The sequence below is a fragment of the Lissotriton vulgaris genome, chromosome 12 (assembly GCF_964263255.1).
Source record: "Lissotriton vulgaris chromosome 12, aLisVul1.2, whole genome shotgun sequence".
Lineage (NCBI taxonomy): Eukaryota > Metazoa > Chordata > Amphibia > Caudata > Salamandridae > Lissotriton > Lissotriton vulgaris.
The window spans coordinates 365,722,641-365,741,960 of NC_141700.1; the positions used below are offsets into that span (position 1 = coordinate 365,722,641).

General features: G+C 45.6%; 1 protein-coding gene across 2 annotated transcripts in view; it reads right to left on the minus strand.

Annotated features, from left to right (window-relative positions):
- The window catches only part of RHPN2 (rhophilin Rho GTPase binding protein 2), a 286,819-nt gene that overhangs the window by 158,652 nt on the left and 108,847 nt on the right, over positions 1–19,320 (minus strand). For both annotated transcript variants that reach the window (XR_015302422.1, XM_086945136.1), the window contains exon 2: positions 9,682–9,797. Coding sequence is in view for 1 of the 2 variants with exons in the window: in XM_086945136.1 (XP_086801262.1) it covers positions 9,682–9,797 (116 nt within the window). In the remaining variant the exon portion in view is untranslated. The remainder of the gene's footprint in view (positions 1–9,681; positions 9,798–19,320) is intronic.

Genomic DNA, 19,320 nt, shown 5'->3' on the forward strand with positions numbered 1-19,320 from the left:
TTAGAGACAAGTGCCCTCTTATCGCCCACAGGGTAAGGCTAATAAAAGAGGCTTCTATTAAAGATGTGTATAACAACAGGAGACGAAGGGAACAGTGAAGACACTCCTACTCCCCTCGAGCAAAGTCCAGAAAGCAACAAAGGAGTGTATCAATAATATGAGAAGAGCAAGCATGTATCCACATTCACTGAAACATTAACTCGTGAATGAAATCACTTTTGGTTCTTATGAAGGCCCACACTCACCAACCAGCATGTCACCAACCAGGTTGGTGAGCGAGGGCCTTCCGGAGAACCAGAAGTGGTATCATTCACAATTTAATGTTACAGTGAAAGTGGATACATGCTTGCTCTCCTTCTATTAAAGATGGACAGAGGGAGATGCCCATAATAGGAGCACAGGATTGACATTCCTCTCTCTCCTTTGTAATACAACTTGCATTGTAAAGCCACAGAACAGGCTTCAGTAGAGAGAATATACTTCTTTCTATGCCTGCCCTTTGCAGTGAGGAATAGTGAACAATTCACAAAATCATTTAGGAGTACATGAAGTAATACCCATGTAGTACTGCTCAGGTACTCCTAAATGCCTTTGTAAATTGAACCTCATTGTCCAACTCCCTATTAGTAAAAGAGCAAACAAGGCACAGTAATTTCTGTTGTTGCTAACTGTATATGAATATCACCTGAATATTTCTAGATTAGAAGTTTTGTGGCCATTTCACAAAGGTGTTTTATATTATGTGAAATAATACTACAAGAGTACTACTTTGCGTACACATAAATACTTTTCTTAAAAGGCCCCACAATGTATAGCTTATGTGTGGCTGATGTAGATGCATATAAGTTGCTAGGACAGCAATAGATGGATCCACTTTGAATGTATTTGGCCACACAGAAATGTATATTGCATACTTTCCAATTTGTCCAGCTACCTGTGCAGGCATTACCACATGCCTGTCACTGCATACTTGAAGAAGCACATAGGCAAATATAAACAAGCATTTGCAATGCAATAGGTCTCGCATTATTAAAGTTTAAACTATTGGCATTTCCAAATAATGCAGCACCAATAGCTCAAACTTTAATAATACGAGACCTATTGCATTGCAAATGCTTGTTTTTTTATGCAGGTGCACTGTCCAGTCTAATCCGGACATACCTAATTACAAGTGTGCTGTAGCACAAACAGGGCCAGGGTGCCTGATCTAGGATTCAGGCACAGGTTGGGAAATGGCTAATGCTGCACTAATTAAAGGCATCACAACAATTTAATACGGCTTGTGCTATACAACAGTCTGTAATTCCCTTACTGAAGATCCTAGCAACAGCAAAATTAAAATGAGTTCAAGGGAGAGTGCTAAAAGCTTTTCTAAACCAAGAGGGTGTTGCCATAGCTGCTTTGTGCTGCCTTTGATTATTCAGCACCTACCGATTTCAAGAGCTATGAAGCAAATAACAGGCAGGCACCTGAGTGGATCTCTCAGCTCTCAAACATTAGCTCTACTTTTTGAAGCAGAAGTCGGAGATTCATTTGTTTGATAGAAGTTACAACAGCGCTTATCAATAGAAGAATTAGATAGTTTGCAGCGTTTACCACAAACGATAAACAGTAGGCCCAATGAGCACTTCACCACGCCTGTGCTACCATCAATCATCTGTTCTTTTTGCTTTTGTCGCCCTAAGTGGGAAGGGTATGCCAAGACGTGGGCCCCGTGCTCAATGTGCCACTAGATTAAAGCTAGCCTGGCTGATGAGGGGTGATATCCCGAAATTGATCCCAGGATGCTTGTTTCAGGTCTAGGGAGGACCTGGCCACAGCTCGGACTGGATGGTACCCGTGGGGAGAAGGGTCCAGACTGATATGCATATGGTGGGTCCAAACTGGGGTAGCGTGTTGAACAAAAAAACAATGGATTAAACCCAGATCTGTGACTGGGGGTGAATGTTTGATTTGTTCCGCATTCCGTCCATCAGATATGGGTCTTAACTCAAAAAAGTGATGCACCGGAGCGCAATGGGCTTGTAAAAAAGCACCTGTTTTTTTTAATGAAACACATAGAAACACTGCAGTTTCTTAGGAGGCAAACTCTTCACGGAATCACAGGTCAGTTTGCAATATTAAAAGCTACTCAATGTTCCTGAATAAACATTGAAAATGTAGCCATGAATCACATGTGCCTGCAACCATGATGTCACAACTGCACTGCTGAACTGGGAGTCAGCTCTCACAGTCCCACGGAACTATACCTGCTCATTTGAATCGGATAAAGAGGTGGGAGGAAGCTATAGCCCGTGCAGACTCCTATACCTTTTCTCACCACAACCTCAGAATGCAAGGTGCAAGACAAACTAAAACAGCACTGCAAAGTAACACAGCAGAAAGCATGCATCATTAAAAACTGGACCACACACAATCCATTGCAACTCAATACCACGCCTTTTGTGCATTACAATTAGGTGTTTACCATGTCCAAATGACATGTTGACCTCAACGGAAGGCTTGATACACGGGATCCATGTTATCCAGAACAAATTGCTTGCGTTTCTGTAGGGATTAAAATATTAAAATAATGTAACACAAATTCATGAACACGAAATGGGCTCATGCTTCAGGTGAAATAGTTCGGTCCATGGGCGTAATTTTATGGCTATAGATAATGAAAAATCAAGCAATTGAATTTCGCCATATTGGTCTGCCTGCCTGGCACACTTTAATGGCTAAACCAAACACTGGCTTGGGTCCTGTCACTACCTGGCCTGGACCCCCCTATTATGTAACAAACAAGTGACCAGATAGGTTATTGCGCAATCGTTAGTCTGCACTTAGACAATCAATTTCAAGTGCGCGTGAAACACAGTCCGCTGAGGACATGTGCATGAACTGTTGCTGACGAAAGGTCGGATTTTATCAAGAACATTCAAGGGAAATAATGAATATTCAGACTGCACATTAACGATGACGGCAGCTCTCCAATTATTGAGGGATCCATCCCCACTGCTCCACAGAAGTTGAAGTATTGAAAACAAAGCTGCACCATGGATAAACAAAGACATGGGAATCCTAGTCATTAACAGTTAAGGTCCTTTCCAGTCCACGTCCTAAGGGGCATTTGGGCGGAGTTATTGGTCCGCCTGGTTTCTATGCGCTACATAAGGACTGGTGCCGCCTAAATATTAGCAGGACTCTGCCAATCTGATTGGCGTTTACTTTTCTTTTGATATGTTGTGCTTTTTACATGTGTATGTATATAGATGTTGACTTTGTTACTTTACATGTCACAGTGTTATTTATGTAGTTTATGTTCCCACAAGTTCACTACACTGATAAATCGTGTGTGTCTCTCTCTCTGACATGATGAAATGTTGTTTTGAACAATGTGAATAACTTTTCTAACTACTGTGAAATAAATCACTAGCACTGGGAAGTGCAGAATAAGGATTGCGCAATAACCTATATGGTCACTTGTTTGGCACACTGTAATGTCAGTTGTTCAGTGGGTAAAAAAGCACGTACTCTCAGAACCTTTGATATGGTGTGTCGGTCCCAAGTCACACTTCTCTCTTATTTAGCCGAAGAGACTTAAGGGGTTTGTAGGACCGAAAGACACTTTTAAGAAGACATCGAAGGTGATGGGGTGGAAAGACTGGGGCAATTAGCACTATAGGTTACAGACCCTTGGCTTCTGAATGCTCCACCACTAAACTGAACAAGTCTCATCACTGAACCAAAATACAGCCACACAGCCAATCTATCGTCCGCTAACTGCTGAAACCCGGTTGGAAAATAGAGGTTTCATAGCGTTCAAAAATGATTATAAAACGTGTCTGAAACTTTACCACATTTAACTTAAACACAGTACGTAATGTGAATAATAAAATAATAGTGCACAACGTCACACAATATCACTAATTTGATAATTTTTATATCAAAGCAACAAAAGCATTATGGAGGCTGCTGGCTGGTAGGTGACTTGGGACCAGAGTACAGAGGTCCAACAGGAAACAAACTCGGGTTATCAACAATTCTTGAATAAGCCAAAGATACGCCTGTGGTATCTCCCAAATCACTAAGACATCTTTACGTCTCTTTCAGGCCAGGAGTGACCAGGACTGGGCACCGTTTTTCACTATAATGCTGCAGAATGTCTATCCAGCAGATGGAAACTCACAGAACAAGTCTGAGGCTGAAATGGTGTTGCGGAGATTGTGAGATGCCATGGCCAGGTCTTGGGCTCTTGAAAGACCTTGTGGTCCCCGTTTGACTCCTATACCCTTGTCCCAAGTGTTTTACTTCCTTCACCCACCAGCCAGCTGTCAGCACGGCACATACTTATCGGCCAAAGCGAAAGGATATCAAGTACCATCTCACGGAGTTAGGTGAAGAGTCAATTAGAGAGTTCCCTGCATAGGCGATCTCATGTGGTGTGATCAGTATGGCTTAGATTCTGGCATGGGATTTTTTGGGTAAAAGTCACAGAAAAAGAAAGAGTCATGGAAAAGTATAAGCCACAGAAACTATTCACACTTTTCTCTGCGATATGTATCTTTCTACAATAACATTAAACAAAGTGGACTATGTGCAGAGGTTAAAACGTAATCAACTTAATGTCACTACATTTCTACCGTTTAAAGAAAAAGAATGGCTAGGTTCTGAAGCTTGACTGATCGGGTCTCATCATAACGCATCCTTAACGGGGGGTGGGGGGGGGGGGGGATATTCCCGAACAGACCACACAATCACAGTCACTGGCAAACCTCTCACAGCAATTGCGCCAGAGTTCTGGAAGCCATATATTATGTATCACTAGAATTCCACAATATAAAGGCACTTCTGTTCAGAAACAGCTAGTTGTACTTTAGCCACAAAACTCTGCTTTCGTAAACATGTCTTAAAACATGGGAATCGATTTAAATACATTTTGTGATGAAAGGTGTAGATTCACCTCCCTTGGACCAAACAGTTGACAAGATTTAATTAAATCAGCAGCAGGTTTATGAAATGATCCACTTGCCATTCCTCACGTTTTGTGTTGTGTCTTTCTGGTTTTTTTTTTTTTTTTGCAGCACTGTAGCCAATGCTTCAACATATAGCTGGATTTGGCTGTGGATCTGCCCCGTGCTCATGTTTGGATGGCTTTCTAGTTTGCTTCAAATCCCAGCTTGTGATTGTGGCTTTCCTCTTTATTGTGACTGTCCCGCACTTGAGGCATTTTGGTTTCAATCTGATATTTGACTGGTTTTATGTATCCATCTATTACTGGCTTCATGGAACTATTTTTTTCATGGTGTGCATGTCCTGTTCACTCCTCTTTCTCTATATGTGTCACTGTGTGTGTCTCTCTCCTTATCTCCCCCCTCTATTCATCCACCAGCTCCCCAATCATCCTCTGTACCAACCCCCCACACAGCCTCAATATTGCTCCAAATTGCTTTCTCACATCTCCCTCCACCACCCTTCTTACTCTGCCAACACAGACGCCTGCTGATATCCCAGGTCTCTCTCTCTCTCCCCTATCTTCTGTCTATCTCTCTATCTCGCTCCAACAACCTACGTAGTAATGCCCATTCACTGACCGGCATTGGTTTGCTAATGCTTATAGAACTGTGGCACAAGTACGGGGAAAGCCAACAGCAGAAGACGGCCATCTTGGAATGTTATTTTATGCACTTCCACAATGGCGGTCTGATTTCATCAAGACACAAAGTGATGGATATCTTGGAATGGTATAACAATCAAATTTTGTATACTTCGTTTCATACCACTCCAACATGGCCATCACATGGATTAGAGAAGCAGCCTGGTAGCCCTCTTTGAAGTACATTAAATAACACTTGAAAATAGCCATACACCCAACTGGCAAGCCAGTGCTGGCAGCAAACATCCATGGACAAAGCGAGATTAAATGGTTGGCCAATGCTTGTTTCTTCTAAGTGGGTGGTACCACAGTGCAAATAACCCCCCTCCACTCAAAAATACCAGTGTAATCTTGCATTTACTTAGAATTAATGTGGATAGCTTCAAACCTGCTATCCAATTGGTGGTTAATTGTATGGCTGGCACCTTTTTTCCATTTATGTAACATTTTGATTAATCCACGTTCTAGGGTCAAGGCAAGCAGTGAAGGTATGCTGCACTGCACTGCAGATACGAGTTGGTCTACTGATTAGAATGGCTTTCTCTAAGTGCTACCGAATCTGTGATGCGATTGTACGAATGTACTGAGTACAGAAACACCACTTTCAATTGTGTTACTGCTAAGCGGGGGCTTGCCGATATCAGCACTATGCGGCTGCCCGCGGAACACGCAGTGGGCCCTGTAAGAGGGTGGCCCCCTTAGTGCCTCTTCAGGCACCTCTCCACGCCTGGTCACTGGGACCATCTCCTCTAGGAGATCCCCCATCCCCCCCACCCCCCTCGGGTCTAGCACCTCTGTGGCATCATTTTCGGTGAGCGGTGGGCTGGGAACACGAATTTATGCCTGCCCCCTCCCATTGGCCCCCCCTCTTTGTTCCCCACTGGACACGCTGCCACCCTCCCAACCACTTACCCTGTGTGCCAGCGTGAGGGCTGGGTGATTGAATTGAACGTATTAATGTATACATTTGTGTTGCAGGTGGAGTTACAGGGCTATCCAGAGGCTGACTGGTATGAGGGGGTACCCTTTCAGGAGCACAATAAGGGTGCCTTATGCCAAAATTCCAGGAGTCTTTATGGCAGGACCCTGGTTGGAAACGAGAACGCCCCGCTAGTCCTTCGGGCGGTTTTAAGCCTGAGCAACAGGAGGCTTGCCTGGTTACGCTCCGCTCCTGAAAAGGGGTGAGTAAAAGTTATGGACTGGTATTCCAGGATATGTAGGGGGATAACAGCCACATAAATGGTATCACTGATTGGATTGGCCACTGTGCAGTTTGGCTCGTCAGGTGGGCAGGGCAGCTTAGGTTAGTCACTACTGTCTGCCCTTGGATTGCCCCTAAGTTAACCAACCAAGTTGGCATACTCCTTGTATGTAATAAAACCTGCAGCAAACTGTTTCCAGCCAAAAACTTGTGTGGACTATTTATGTCAGCCAGCGCAACTAATTACTGCTAAGCAGGGAGTTGCCAATAGCACTATACTTCTGTATGCAGGTTTCTGCCCCATAGGGTGCGGACGCTTCTCTGTAATTGTAATTGTAAATTGTTGTGTCTTATAAAGCGCACTGCTACCCGGAGGCCTCGTAGCGCTATAGACCGCTGGGGAACCCGTCCTGGCTTTCCCTGTGAGATAGTCCCTCCTGGGGGTCTCCAAGGTGAAACCAGGCATCCCCGGCGTTTGTGTGGGGCCGTTGTGGAGATGAGGCAAGCTAATGCCCAGAGTTGCCGAGTGTGCTCCCTGGGCGGAGTAGGCACCGATGCGAGAATTATCAGTCCGCTGATCCTGATCCAAGACCCTGCCGCGTCGGGAATCGAACCCTGGTCCCGGGCCGTTCTCTGCACTCGGGTCTGCCGCCTCTAACCAGTGAGCCACACCTCTCCACTGTCTGTCAATGGTCTCTGCTACTCAAGATTAGATTGCTTTCCCTGTATTCCCTCTACCATCATTTGTTGCCTCATTGTTTAATTGTGAATGCGCCACCCATGTAGGCGATTCCTGCCGGCATCTGTGATTTGATGGCGCAGTTTTATGCTACAGCAACGGTTACCCATCTTGGATGGGAAGGCTTACTGTGTGTGCCCAGTGCTGCATACCTCTTCAGTGAGGTGCTGCTACCACCATCGAGCATGTGCACACCCGCCTCCCATGAATCACCTCTCCCGCACTCAAGAGCTCACCTGGATCCAGCACCACAGTCTGCGTGCCATCTTGAGGAAGGAGTGAATGTGCTGCGAACTGGCATGTGAAAGTCCAGTTGCTATTTTTGGGATACTCCCCAGAATCTGCGGTCAACCATTGCATAAGTGTACTGGCTGGCAGCATGCAGCCCTACATATTTTATGAGTACTGGCTGCTTAGGATAACCTGTGGTCTTAACAGATAAACATGCCTGGTTCAGTCTTGGTGTAATCAGCTCTCTGAAGGAACCAGAGGGCATAAGGAGATCACGTACACCTGGCCCGCCCTTCTGTTAGTCTCCATCGTAAATGCATATTACACATCAAGATCCTGGAGGGTGGGAGCCCGCCTTCGATTCGGATACATCTTTGGAATGATCCAGGGCCTCGGGGTCAAGGGATGTAGCAATGCCAGTGACCTCTGTTCTGGCGAAAGCATGGAATCTCAGGGCATCAACGTGGCTTCCATGGCTGGATCACAGGTCCCTCCTGCACACCTTAATCAAGTAGTACAATGTCCAAACTGGAACACTGCTGGACTCGGACTCGAGTCGACCATAACCCCAAATGACCCCCCTTTACTCAACCCCCTCATCTTTTTACTCCAGTGGTGAAGGGAGACAGTGCTTTAAAGGAAGATGTGCGATGAAAGCCACAGATTCCGCCCCTGACCGTGGGTCAGACATCATGCCTATGTTTCCAGACTCATACTATAAGGAATGGGCTGCGTTCACATTTCATTTTACGGGTTTGTTTTGACTGTGTGCGCCGACAGGGGATACAGACCAAAAATGATTGGATAGGTGCACAAACCAATGAAACCCCAGGCCTGGCTTCAGCTAAACATCGGGTCCAAAGAGCGCGAGGCAAAACAAGCTTCTCTGTAACAAACACCAAACCAGCCATGCCCTGTCGTCTTTTATCCTCCATTTCTGCTCACCCCAACACGTTTTCAATGTCATTTTTAAATGCTTTTGGTGAATGTTTAAACAGCGAAGCGGTCAGTATTCCTATTTCCCAGTTCATTTGCCGTCAAATTACCACTTAAATGAAAGATGGGAGACTCAGTCGGCTTTGCCGGAATTGGAGATCAGTGCTTGACGAACAGCGAGCATTCATCTCACTGAGTCATCCTTGAGGCATAATCTACTTTGAACGCCTGTATTTACATAATAGCGCTCACGAGAGCATCTGCTGCAGGAAATAGGCCCAGCAGGAAAGAACAACCGTGTGATCGTGTGAGCACCGGCAGTCAGCCGATGAAGGAGGTTCAGGTATCTCAGTCCCAAGGGTGGCAGACAGCCCTTCAACGGTATCCCGGTGAACGGCAGACAGGGCCTGATCACTAACTCGATAGACAGGCAAACTAACAGACTACAGTAAGTGGCCGCTGGGGCACTGCAAGGTGCCAATGTCAGACACAGCAGAAAGTGCAACCTGCAAAAGAAACGATACACTGACACAAACAAAGGACAAGTAACAGAGCCCTGCCAGGTACAAAGAGGGAAGAAAAACTACCAAATGACACACACCGCACAAAGGTGGCTGGATTCAGTTTCACCCAGAGTTAGAAAGGGATTCCGTTCACACTCCATACAAGTCGGCCGACACAAGTCTACCTGAATGCACTGGCCGCCATATCTGCATATTTAATCAAACTTTATAACAGAGCTTGAGGTAGAAATGACAGATGACTTTGGATCAAGAGCGGGGGAGGGGCTGGGGCCGGATCCTGTATACAGTTTCATTCAGGGAGCCCTGGACGCGGCTCCGAGGCTGGGCTGGGAACCAAGGCACATCAGTGGTGGAGAACAAAGGGAGCCTTTTGCTGCTGACACTGAATAGAGCAGCGAGGGTGGGAACATACCGCAGCAGGTTTTCGGCCCCGGCTCTCATGCGCATGGCCTTCATGATCTGTTGGTTCAGCACGGCCCTTTCATTCTGCAGCTTGCTGCGGCCGGTCTTGGCAAGGGGGTTACAGCCCTGGAAGAAATTAAAACAAACAACGCGTCAAAGGGGGCATTATTGGAGAAATTAAAAACAATGACGCATACTTCGGGTGTGAGCCAAGCAATCCAAACGTGTAAGGCTGCGCGAGCTTCAATACGGATACCTGACACTGAGCCAACCATTCTAGCCAATGAAATGGGGCCTAGAGTGATTCCAAAACATATAATTAATAATAACCTCCATAAGTTGTATATTTGCCATTAACAGTATCCCACTAGCCAGCGTGACATACTTTATATGTTCGCAGTACATGTCTGGATTGTATCTGCCGTGCTGACAAGGAGAAGCTATGATGACCAGGGTCCCACACCCTGAACCTCGTAATGCCCCCCCCCCCCATTCCGTCCAAAATCAAGTAAGCTCCATCTTAAAAGAGAGCCATCTATCCATGGGCACAGTATCGCTGCAGGCACTTGCATGTGTGTCCCAAAACCTACATTAACTACAAGTGGCATACCCCAAGGATGCTCAAGAAAAGCTGGTGCAGGTGTGGGGCACCTCAACGGGTTACCATTATTCAATACAGTGGTGTCCAATAAGAGCCTGTTATAATGGAGTACAATCCTCATAACTTTAAGAGCAGGTCATGCAAAAAACTATTTGTTTTATTGTTCATATTTAAGACCAACAACTAGAACAAATATTTTCAATAAGTTTAGTTCCGTTATTACTTCTCAAATACTTTGCACCATGCGGATGCCTCTTTCTCGGCCTTTCTTGGTCAATTTGTTTGCAGCGCAATCTTATTTTTGGTTGCATGTTCAAAAAACATTCTATGCTTTGCAACTACAAGGGAAATAAGTATAGTGTCATGGAAATTGTACCTACAAAAAGGGGTGGTGAGGGACAGAGTCTCTGAATTAAGCAGAAAGCTCTCACCCAGTCAAGAGATCAGGGCTAGATCCAACACCGTTTTTTAGCTCACTGCACCATCCCAGTTTCAGAACCTGGCTGTATGCAAATTAGTCTGTTCCTGTCCCAGTGCATGATGGAAACAGGGCAAACCAAACTACAAAAGCCAATTCTTACACTGGGAAGGAAACAAGCTCCCGGGGACCGGTTTCTGGCATTACAGCCGTCTTCGGCCCGGTTTGCTTGAATCCTGATGGTGCAATGAGCAAGGGTCTCACATCTGAGAATACCCTTCCACGCTTAGGGTGGACAAAAATATTTACAAAAAGGGGTGGTGAGGGACAGAGTCTCTGAATTAAGCAGAAAGCTCTCACCCAGTCAAGAGATCAGGGCTAGATCCAACACCGTTTTTTAGCTCACTGCACCATCCCAGTTTCAGAACCTGGCTGTATGCAAATTAGTCTGTTCCTGTCCCAGTGCATGATGGGAACAGGGCAAACCAAACTACAAAAGCCAATTCTTACACTGGGAAGGAAACAAGCTCCCGGGGACCGGTTTCTGGCATTACAGCCTTCTTCGGCCCGGTTTGCTTGAATCCTGATGGTGCAATGAGCAAGGGTCTCACATCTGAGAATACCCTTCCACACTTAGGGTGGACAAAAATATTTACAAAAAGGGGTGGTGAGGGACAGAGTCTCTGAATTAAGCAGAAAGCTCTCACCCAGTCAAGAGATCAGGGCTAGATCCAACACCGTTTTTTAGCTCACTGCACCATCCCAGTTTCAGAACCTGGCTGTATGCAAATTAGTCTGTTCCTGTCCCAGTGCATGATGGGAACAGGGCAAACCAAACTACAAAAGCCAATTCTTACACTGGGAAGGAAACAAGCTCCCGGGGACCGGTTTCTGGCATTACAGCCGTCTTCGGCCCGGTTTGCTTGAATCCTGATGGTGCAATGAGCAAGGGTCTCACATCTGAGAATACCCTTCCACGCTTAGGGTGGACAAAAATATTTACAAAAAGGGGTGGTGAGGGACAGAGTCTCTGAATTAAGCAGAAAGCTCTCACCCAGTCAAGAGATCAGGGCTAGATCCAACACCGTTTTTTAGCTCACTGCACCATCCCAGTTTCAGAACCTGGCTGTATGCAAATTAGTCTGTTCCTGTCCCAGTGCATGATGGGAACAGGGCAAACCAAACTACAAAAGCCAATTCTTACACTGGGAAGGAAACAAGCTCCCGGGGACCGGTTTCTGGCATTACAGCCGTCTTCGGCCCGGTTTGCTTGAATCCTGATGGTGCAATGAGCAAGGGTCTCATATCTGAGAATACCCTTCCACGCTTAGGGTGGACAAAAATATTTACAAAAAGGGGTGGTGAGGGACAGAGTCTCTGAATTAAGCAGAAAGCTCTCACCCAGTCAAGAGATAGCTTGTCGGTAGCTTGTCTCCTTTCTGGTGAAGAATTGGCTTGGTAGTTTAGTCTGCCCTGTTCCCATGATGCACTGGGCCAGGGACAGACTGATTTGCATATAGCCAGGTTCTGAGCTGGGATGGGGCAGTGAGATAAATAACGGTGATGGATCAAGCCCTGATCTTTGGACTGGGTAAGAGTGGTCTGTTTAACTCAGACACTTTGTTCATCACCACCCCCTTTTCTAAATCGTTTTTGGCCACTATAGGTGTGGCAGGGTATACTCAGACATGAGTCCCTTTCTCACTGCTCCATCAGGATTCAAGCAAGCCGGGCCGAAGAAGGCTGAAATGCCAGAAACCGGTCCCCGGTAGCTTGTCTCCTTTCTGGTGAAGAATTGGCTTGGTAGTTTAGTCTGCCCTGTTCCCATGATGCACTGGGCCAGGGACAGACTGATTTGCATATAGCCAGGTTCTGAGCTGGGATGGGGCAGTGAGATAAATAACGGTGATGGATCAAGCCCTGATCTTTGGACTGGGTAAGAGTGGTCTGTTTAACTCAGACACTCTGTTCATCACCACCCCCTTTTCTAAATGGAAATTATACCATCATGGTGGAAACGCCATTCTCAGAAAATCAGCGCTTTGTGGTAGGTCGCACTGAGCCTTCTTTAAAACACAAGCGAACTTGTACGTTTGTCAGCATTAGCAATGGCTTTTTAGACAATTCCCATCTAAAATCAGCTTTGGAAAATGAATTTGAGTAAAATTTAAGTATAGGACCGCTTCTCTTTAGGCTGTCTCTAAAAGGCAAGAGTGAGAACCTCAACTCATCAGTCTGTTACGGCTCACTGCTTAAAAATAAATCCTGGAGCTGTATACTCGATTTTTGTGAAAGCATCCCTGTAGGCATTAGTACGTCTGATTTATTTGAATTTTAAATCCTGGGTTTGCCTTTACAGGCAGATTGAGGAGCACAGTATGGGAAGGCAGCATAACATAGGATATGCCACTTATGTGGGAGTGGTATTCAGAATTTAATGTATGTATTCTTCGTATGATTTGTATGTGCTTATTCAGATGTGCTGAATCACTGTGCTCACAATGAGCAAACCATACTCCAACATTAAACTTAAAACAAATCAACCCCAAACAACCTAATGATGAACTCGCCAGACCTTTGCACTATAAGAGGCCTATCGTATTTTATCAATAAAAAGCCAATCTTAAAAGGCCGTCAGACCCCGTTTGGGAGCCACAGGTCAAACAGGTACTACTGCCAGCAAACCATAGTGGGTGTGGTCATTGCCAGTGTTGCCAGGCGTATGACTATGGCTCTCCAAACTGGGCCCTAAAAAACCCTTTCCGCACTTGTCTCTCAGGGTAGCGAGGGCAAGCAGTCATCAATTTACCAGGGAGGTAGTGTTGGGGTCCACACCGCAGAGCTCAATAATCAACCAACAGACACAATAATGTAATGTTCGGCCTAGTGCTTATTTTTTATGTAAAAAGGAAGTATTGGAAACAGACAGCTGAACTAAGCACTACATAATTCAACAGAATTGGCATACAGGGTTGCGATCTAAGTTGTGTAAAACACTGGGGTGCTACTCCCGTCTTACTGGTTTACTCCATCCCCCAGATATGACTAAAATACTGTATCTGTAGTGCCCTACACACCAGGGGTTTAGGGTGGATAAGGTGCTGATAGCTCAAATACTCTAAGACATCAAATATGCAATTCTGTGTAATGTCTCTTTTCCCCTTTGGCAAAAAGTCTTAGCGTGCGCGGCATAGTTGTCAGCATGCGTTTCGTCGGTTGACCCCAGTGCATGCTAATCTCCATATTTTATCTGCTGGTTACTGTAGCAGTTCAAGCTTTCTCGCAGGTACGGTTTAGGGTGATGCCCGACACAAGTGGCTTTTCTGCTGCAGGGGCCGCACTTACAGCCTCACTCAGCAGATCTGTGCGGGAGCACTCATATTGAGCGGCGACCAAACACGAAGGTGGCTGCATAAAGGTGTTCTTGTATGGGAATTGCACCCTCCAAGACAAATCCCTTGGCGTGGTGTCTTTCTGGGAGTTGTGGTGTCTGGGCTGCTCAGGACTTACGGCTTTAGCCGATACACGGCTGTCACTCAAAGAGTTGGCAGAGTAGCATCTGTATCTTAAGCCAGTGTCAAACTGCTGGGCATCACAGGATACGTTTTCGGTTTAAGTCTTGCTCAGATCAAATGGAAACTGCGCCGAGCAACCAGGGTGTGAACCTTTTCTCAATACAAGTCACTCCTTGCTTCGCTCTCTGAGCAAAATCAGCTTTCTTTGGGTACTCTTCACACCGGGGACACAATAGGCATCTCCTCCTAGACAGTTTCCCGTCCTGCAGTGCGAAGTACACTTTTCCTCTCTCTCTGCAGGCAGGCTAATAGGCAAATTTGGTAGACCCTCATCTTGTCCTACTGAAAATGCAAAGTTCAGCTAACGTCCCCTCACCTTGGTAGACTGGTTGTCAGGAAGACACAAGACCTGGTTGCACAGCATCTCTTCAACTATTGTGTGGAGCACCATTTCCTTGATCAAGAAGAACTTGGGACTGATAAAAAAGTGAAATGTTCTGAATCCCACCATTATAAACATTGTGCAGTGAATCCACTATCTTAGGTTTCAGAACCAGTTGAGTTGATTCTCTTTCAAATGTTCCTTCTCATGCTGCTCCCTAGGAACAGCTTTTGTGCACAGGAACAGCTCTAACAGCAGAGGAACTAGTTCCTTGCAGGAGAATCCACAACTTGAGCTAATAAAGATTGAGATCTGTACACCTGGCTGTGATAAGCATTCCTGAAGCAGTAGGTAGACAGACAAAAAGGTAGGCCCTACCTAGAAACGTCCTCACCAGAAACTGCAGTCCCACCCCTCAGTCTTAACACCTCCCAATTGGCAAAGCTCAGGAAGGAGGAATCACAAGCTCTTTGCTAGCTAGGACCTCACTGAATTTCTAAATGTAGCCCTGTCTCCACCCTCCCTCCCTCACTACAGTGTCTGGGTCTCCACCTTTCAGCTACAAGAATGCAGGCACTACACTTTCACTGTCTGTTCCTCACTCTCCATCTTGTGCCATGGTATAACTAGGTAAACACACTAAAGCATACAAAACTTGGGCAGCACCTCAGACCATCAAAATTTTGCACAGCATGCCACCTCGATTTGGACTCAGCCTTATGCGAATAAGTCTTGATCCTGCTCCTATGGGAACAGTTCAGCCCAAACTGCCAGGCCAGGTACTCCCTGAACCGGAACGCAAGCAACCTAGGTCCGGTTTCAGAGAAATTAGGGCTCATCAGCCAGGGATAGTTTGGTTTGAGTCACAGTGTGTACAGGACCCACGTCTGAGTATACCCACCCCACTTCGAGTGACACACTAAAGTATACAAAAATAGTGATGGATGGATTGCTTGAATTAATCTAAGCCACTGGTAATTAATTTGGCCGCATTCCAGGTCATCGTTATTTTGCATTCCATGCCACCTCAGTTTGGACCCAGCCATATTTAAATCAGTCTTGACCCTGCACCAAATGAAACTACCCAGCTCAAACTGCCAGGCTAGGTTTTCCCTGAACCGGAACACAAGCAACCCAGGACCGGTTTTGCCCACGTTAGGGTTCATCGGCCAGGTATAGTTTGGTTTCAGTGACATATTGTGCAAGGGACCCACATCGTGGCATACCCGTCCTACTTAGTTCGACTCACTAAAGTATACATAAAAAGTGATGGATGGATTGGTTGAATTAATATCTGCCACTGGTAATTATGCGGGGACGCATCCCAGTCCATTGTTATTTTGTATACTATGCCACCTCAGCTTGGACCCAGCTATGTGCAGATCAGTCTTGACCCTCCTCCAATGGAAACAGTCTAGCCTGAATTGCCAGGACAGGTCTTCCCTGAACTGGAAGACAAGCAACCACGGACAGGTGAGGTGGTATGGTGTGCAAAATAACGATGTATTGGGATGCAGCCTGATTAATTACCAGTGACTGGCATTAATTCAAGCATTCCATTCATCACTCTTTTGTATACTTTTATGATAAACAAGAGGCTTTCAAAATAGATGTCTCATGCCTCAGTATTCAAGACTCAGATAGCACAGAGGCCAATTACCATACATGTGCTACACAGTCACTACACCTACATGCACTTGACATGCACACAAGGTGTCAGAACAAGGTTCTGGGTTTCATGTAACAGTGGAACTTTACATGCGAGGAGCTAGTAGACTTGCTTCTCCTTAACATAGATGAGTCGGGACACATTATAGCTGTAAATACCACAGTGTGCTTTTAACACTTTGTCCCTCATTACAAGTTCAGGGCTAAATTGTGATCCCAATGCAGGCATGTGTTTACACATGTATTGGAATTACGAGTTGTGTGGTAATTATCACATCATTGCTGTTTTCCCTTGATAAATTCCAGCAGGTCAAAACTGCCGATATTTATCAGGGGGAGAGGCCAGCAAGAAAAGCAAAACATGCGGAATTCAATGTGTTAAAATAACAATTTAGCTGTCAGGCCTCATTTTCCTGTTGAAAACTCAGCATAGGAGGTATTTACCACACATGGTAAATACCTCACCGAGGAGTATTGGTTTTTACCACAAGTGGTAAATACCCACCCTAGTCCAATAAATTTGTAAGGAGGGCCTTTACATGGTGCACCCAGGGCATAGTGGGACATCCTGCTCGGAGCCTCTGTTCCGCTGAAGCCCCGTCTTCATCAATGAAGCGATGCGCTTAATCCCCACCTAAACAACTGCTTCAACCATCTCCGGACATCGGATGGTTGGGAGCATCTGATGCTGTGGCCGCCGTTCCAACCGGACGCGGCAACGCCAGGTTATCGGCGAAAATCTTACCCGGCGCTTTTACCTAAAGATGGCGCCTGAGAAGGATGATCTCCACTCTAACACTCGTATCGTCCAGCAAAGTCATGTTTGGCCATGCCAGTTATCAGGCCAAGGCATTTATGGCTAACTATAATGTTGGATGAGGTACTTGACTTTTAATCATTATCGGATGAGCGAGTGGGGAGCTTTTTAATACTTCAGCCTGACCCCAAAATGGCAGCGATGTTTATATGACGAAAATAGTCTCCCGACTCTAAGCGTGCTGTTTGAGGTGAGAGGAGACCATGTAAAATTTTGGATATTGCAGCCTGGGAAATCTGTTCAGATCTTTTCAAAGTCGGACCGCTCAAAGTATCTGCTTCATCATCGCAGCTCAGTGCCTGACTTTAAAATGGCGGACACGCGAGGATTATGAAAATCGAGTAACTCTACTGGGGATGCTGTTCACTGCCTGTTAGCTGCGTGATCACTATTGGAGGTACTCTCTGTGCTCCTTAAGTGAAGGGTGTCGCAGCAGGATTGTTTTTGCAGATTAGGAACACTTGCTCCTGAAATGGCGCCAGAAACGTGATCTATGGCCCATATAAATGGTAGAGTACACTTCTAAGGCACAGTAAGGTTTTGCTTGTTTCCCTCCTCTACCAGTATATTTAACTGAGGGAAGCCTTACAATAAATATCAGGGTCCTGCTTCAGTGCTGCAATCTGGGGTGTCACCTCAGGGAAGAGGATGAGGAGCCAGGATCCAACATGGCTGCTCGGAGCCTCTGGACCGCTGGAGCCCCGTCTTCATCATCTAAGCGAGGTGCTTAATCCCCACCTAAGCAACTGTTTCAACCATCTCCGAACATCGGTTGGTCGGGAACGTCTGACGCTGTGGCCACCGTTCCAACCGGTCGCAGCAACACCAGGATACTGGCGAAAATCTTACCCGGCGTTTTAAACTTCAAGATGACGCCTGAGAAGGAACGGACCTGCTCTTAGAATGATTCGAAGCGGATCCATGGGAACTTTTACCGAACTACCTACCCCTCCCAGCTCTACTCTTCTCCACTGACCTCTGCCCCCACCTGTCCTGGCCCTTAGTCCCCACCCTGTTTATCTGTGAATTTTCCCTCGTCAATTGAGATGTAGCTATTTTGTCTGATGCCCGATGGAGCTACCTGGTTTAGCTATAGGGGAGACAGTTTGGGGATTCCCTCCTTGGACGTCCCATACCCAGTCGGTTCTTAGCCAGACCTCCTTTCATCTCTCCTGTCGTCTCTTCGCGCATCCTCCCTCTATTTATGTCTCTCCTTCTCTCCTCTCTCAATGTATTGAGACTGAACTAATTTGTCTGATGCCCGATGGAGCTACCTGGTTTAGCTATAGGGGAGATGGGCCGTGGACTCCCTCTTTGGTTGTCACCTACCCAGTCGGTCTTTAGACAGACTTCCTTTCGTCTCACATTGTTGTCTCTTCCAATACCCTCCCTTACTCACCTTCCCTGCCCCCTCCACTACTTTTCTCTCTCCCTTCCCTCCTCTCCTAATGTATTGCCTATTTTTTTGATGTATTGCCTATTTTTTTTGATGTATTGTGTAATTGTTGATTTTTGTCTGATACATTGTTGATCCTCATGTAAAGCGCTCTGATACCTTCGGGTCTAGCCAGCGCTATATAAAACTCTTTAAAATAAAATAAAAAATAAAAAATAGATAGTACTCCACTGCCTGCTATGAAGGTTTGCTTTATGCACACCTCCAGGTCACTGAACAAATTCTGGAGCTTTTATTATCAGGAACAATCTTATGCCGCTAAGCATACACTATATTAACATGATGCCAGGACTCAAATAAAAGTCAAGATACTAGTTTTACACTTATCAGGCACACAGGGCAGGGAAACACAACCGTTAACTATGCGGTGAATGCTCCCATCCCAACAGCCCCCATCATGTATGGGATACCTCTGGAATTAAACTACTGAAGTAACAAAAAATGTCAACTTCGCATGTGTGTACTGAAAACGATAGCAGGGTCGAAGTTTGCACGTCCTGTTTGCCAAATACGAGAAGGTAAAGTTTAGTCAGTCTTTTTGAAAAACAATATTTTTATTGGCATTTCAACCCATTTGTTACAATGTAATACACAGCAGATTCGTTTCCATAAAAGAAAGATAAATAACAATTCCTTAAACGTGTTACTATCAACAGGTGCAAAAATAAATCCTGGTAGGTTTAGCAGCATTATTCCAAGGACATCAGTGCAAGAAGAACATATAAAAAGTGACTCACAGTTAAAATATATAGTATTATTAATAAGAGGCATCTTAAAGTTGCATATTTTCTC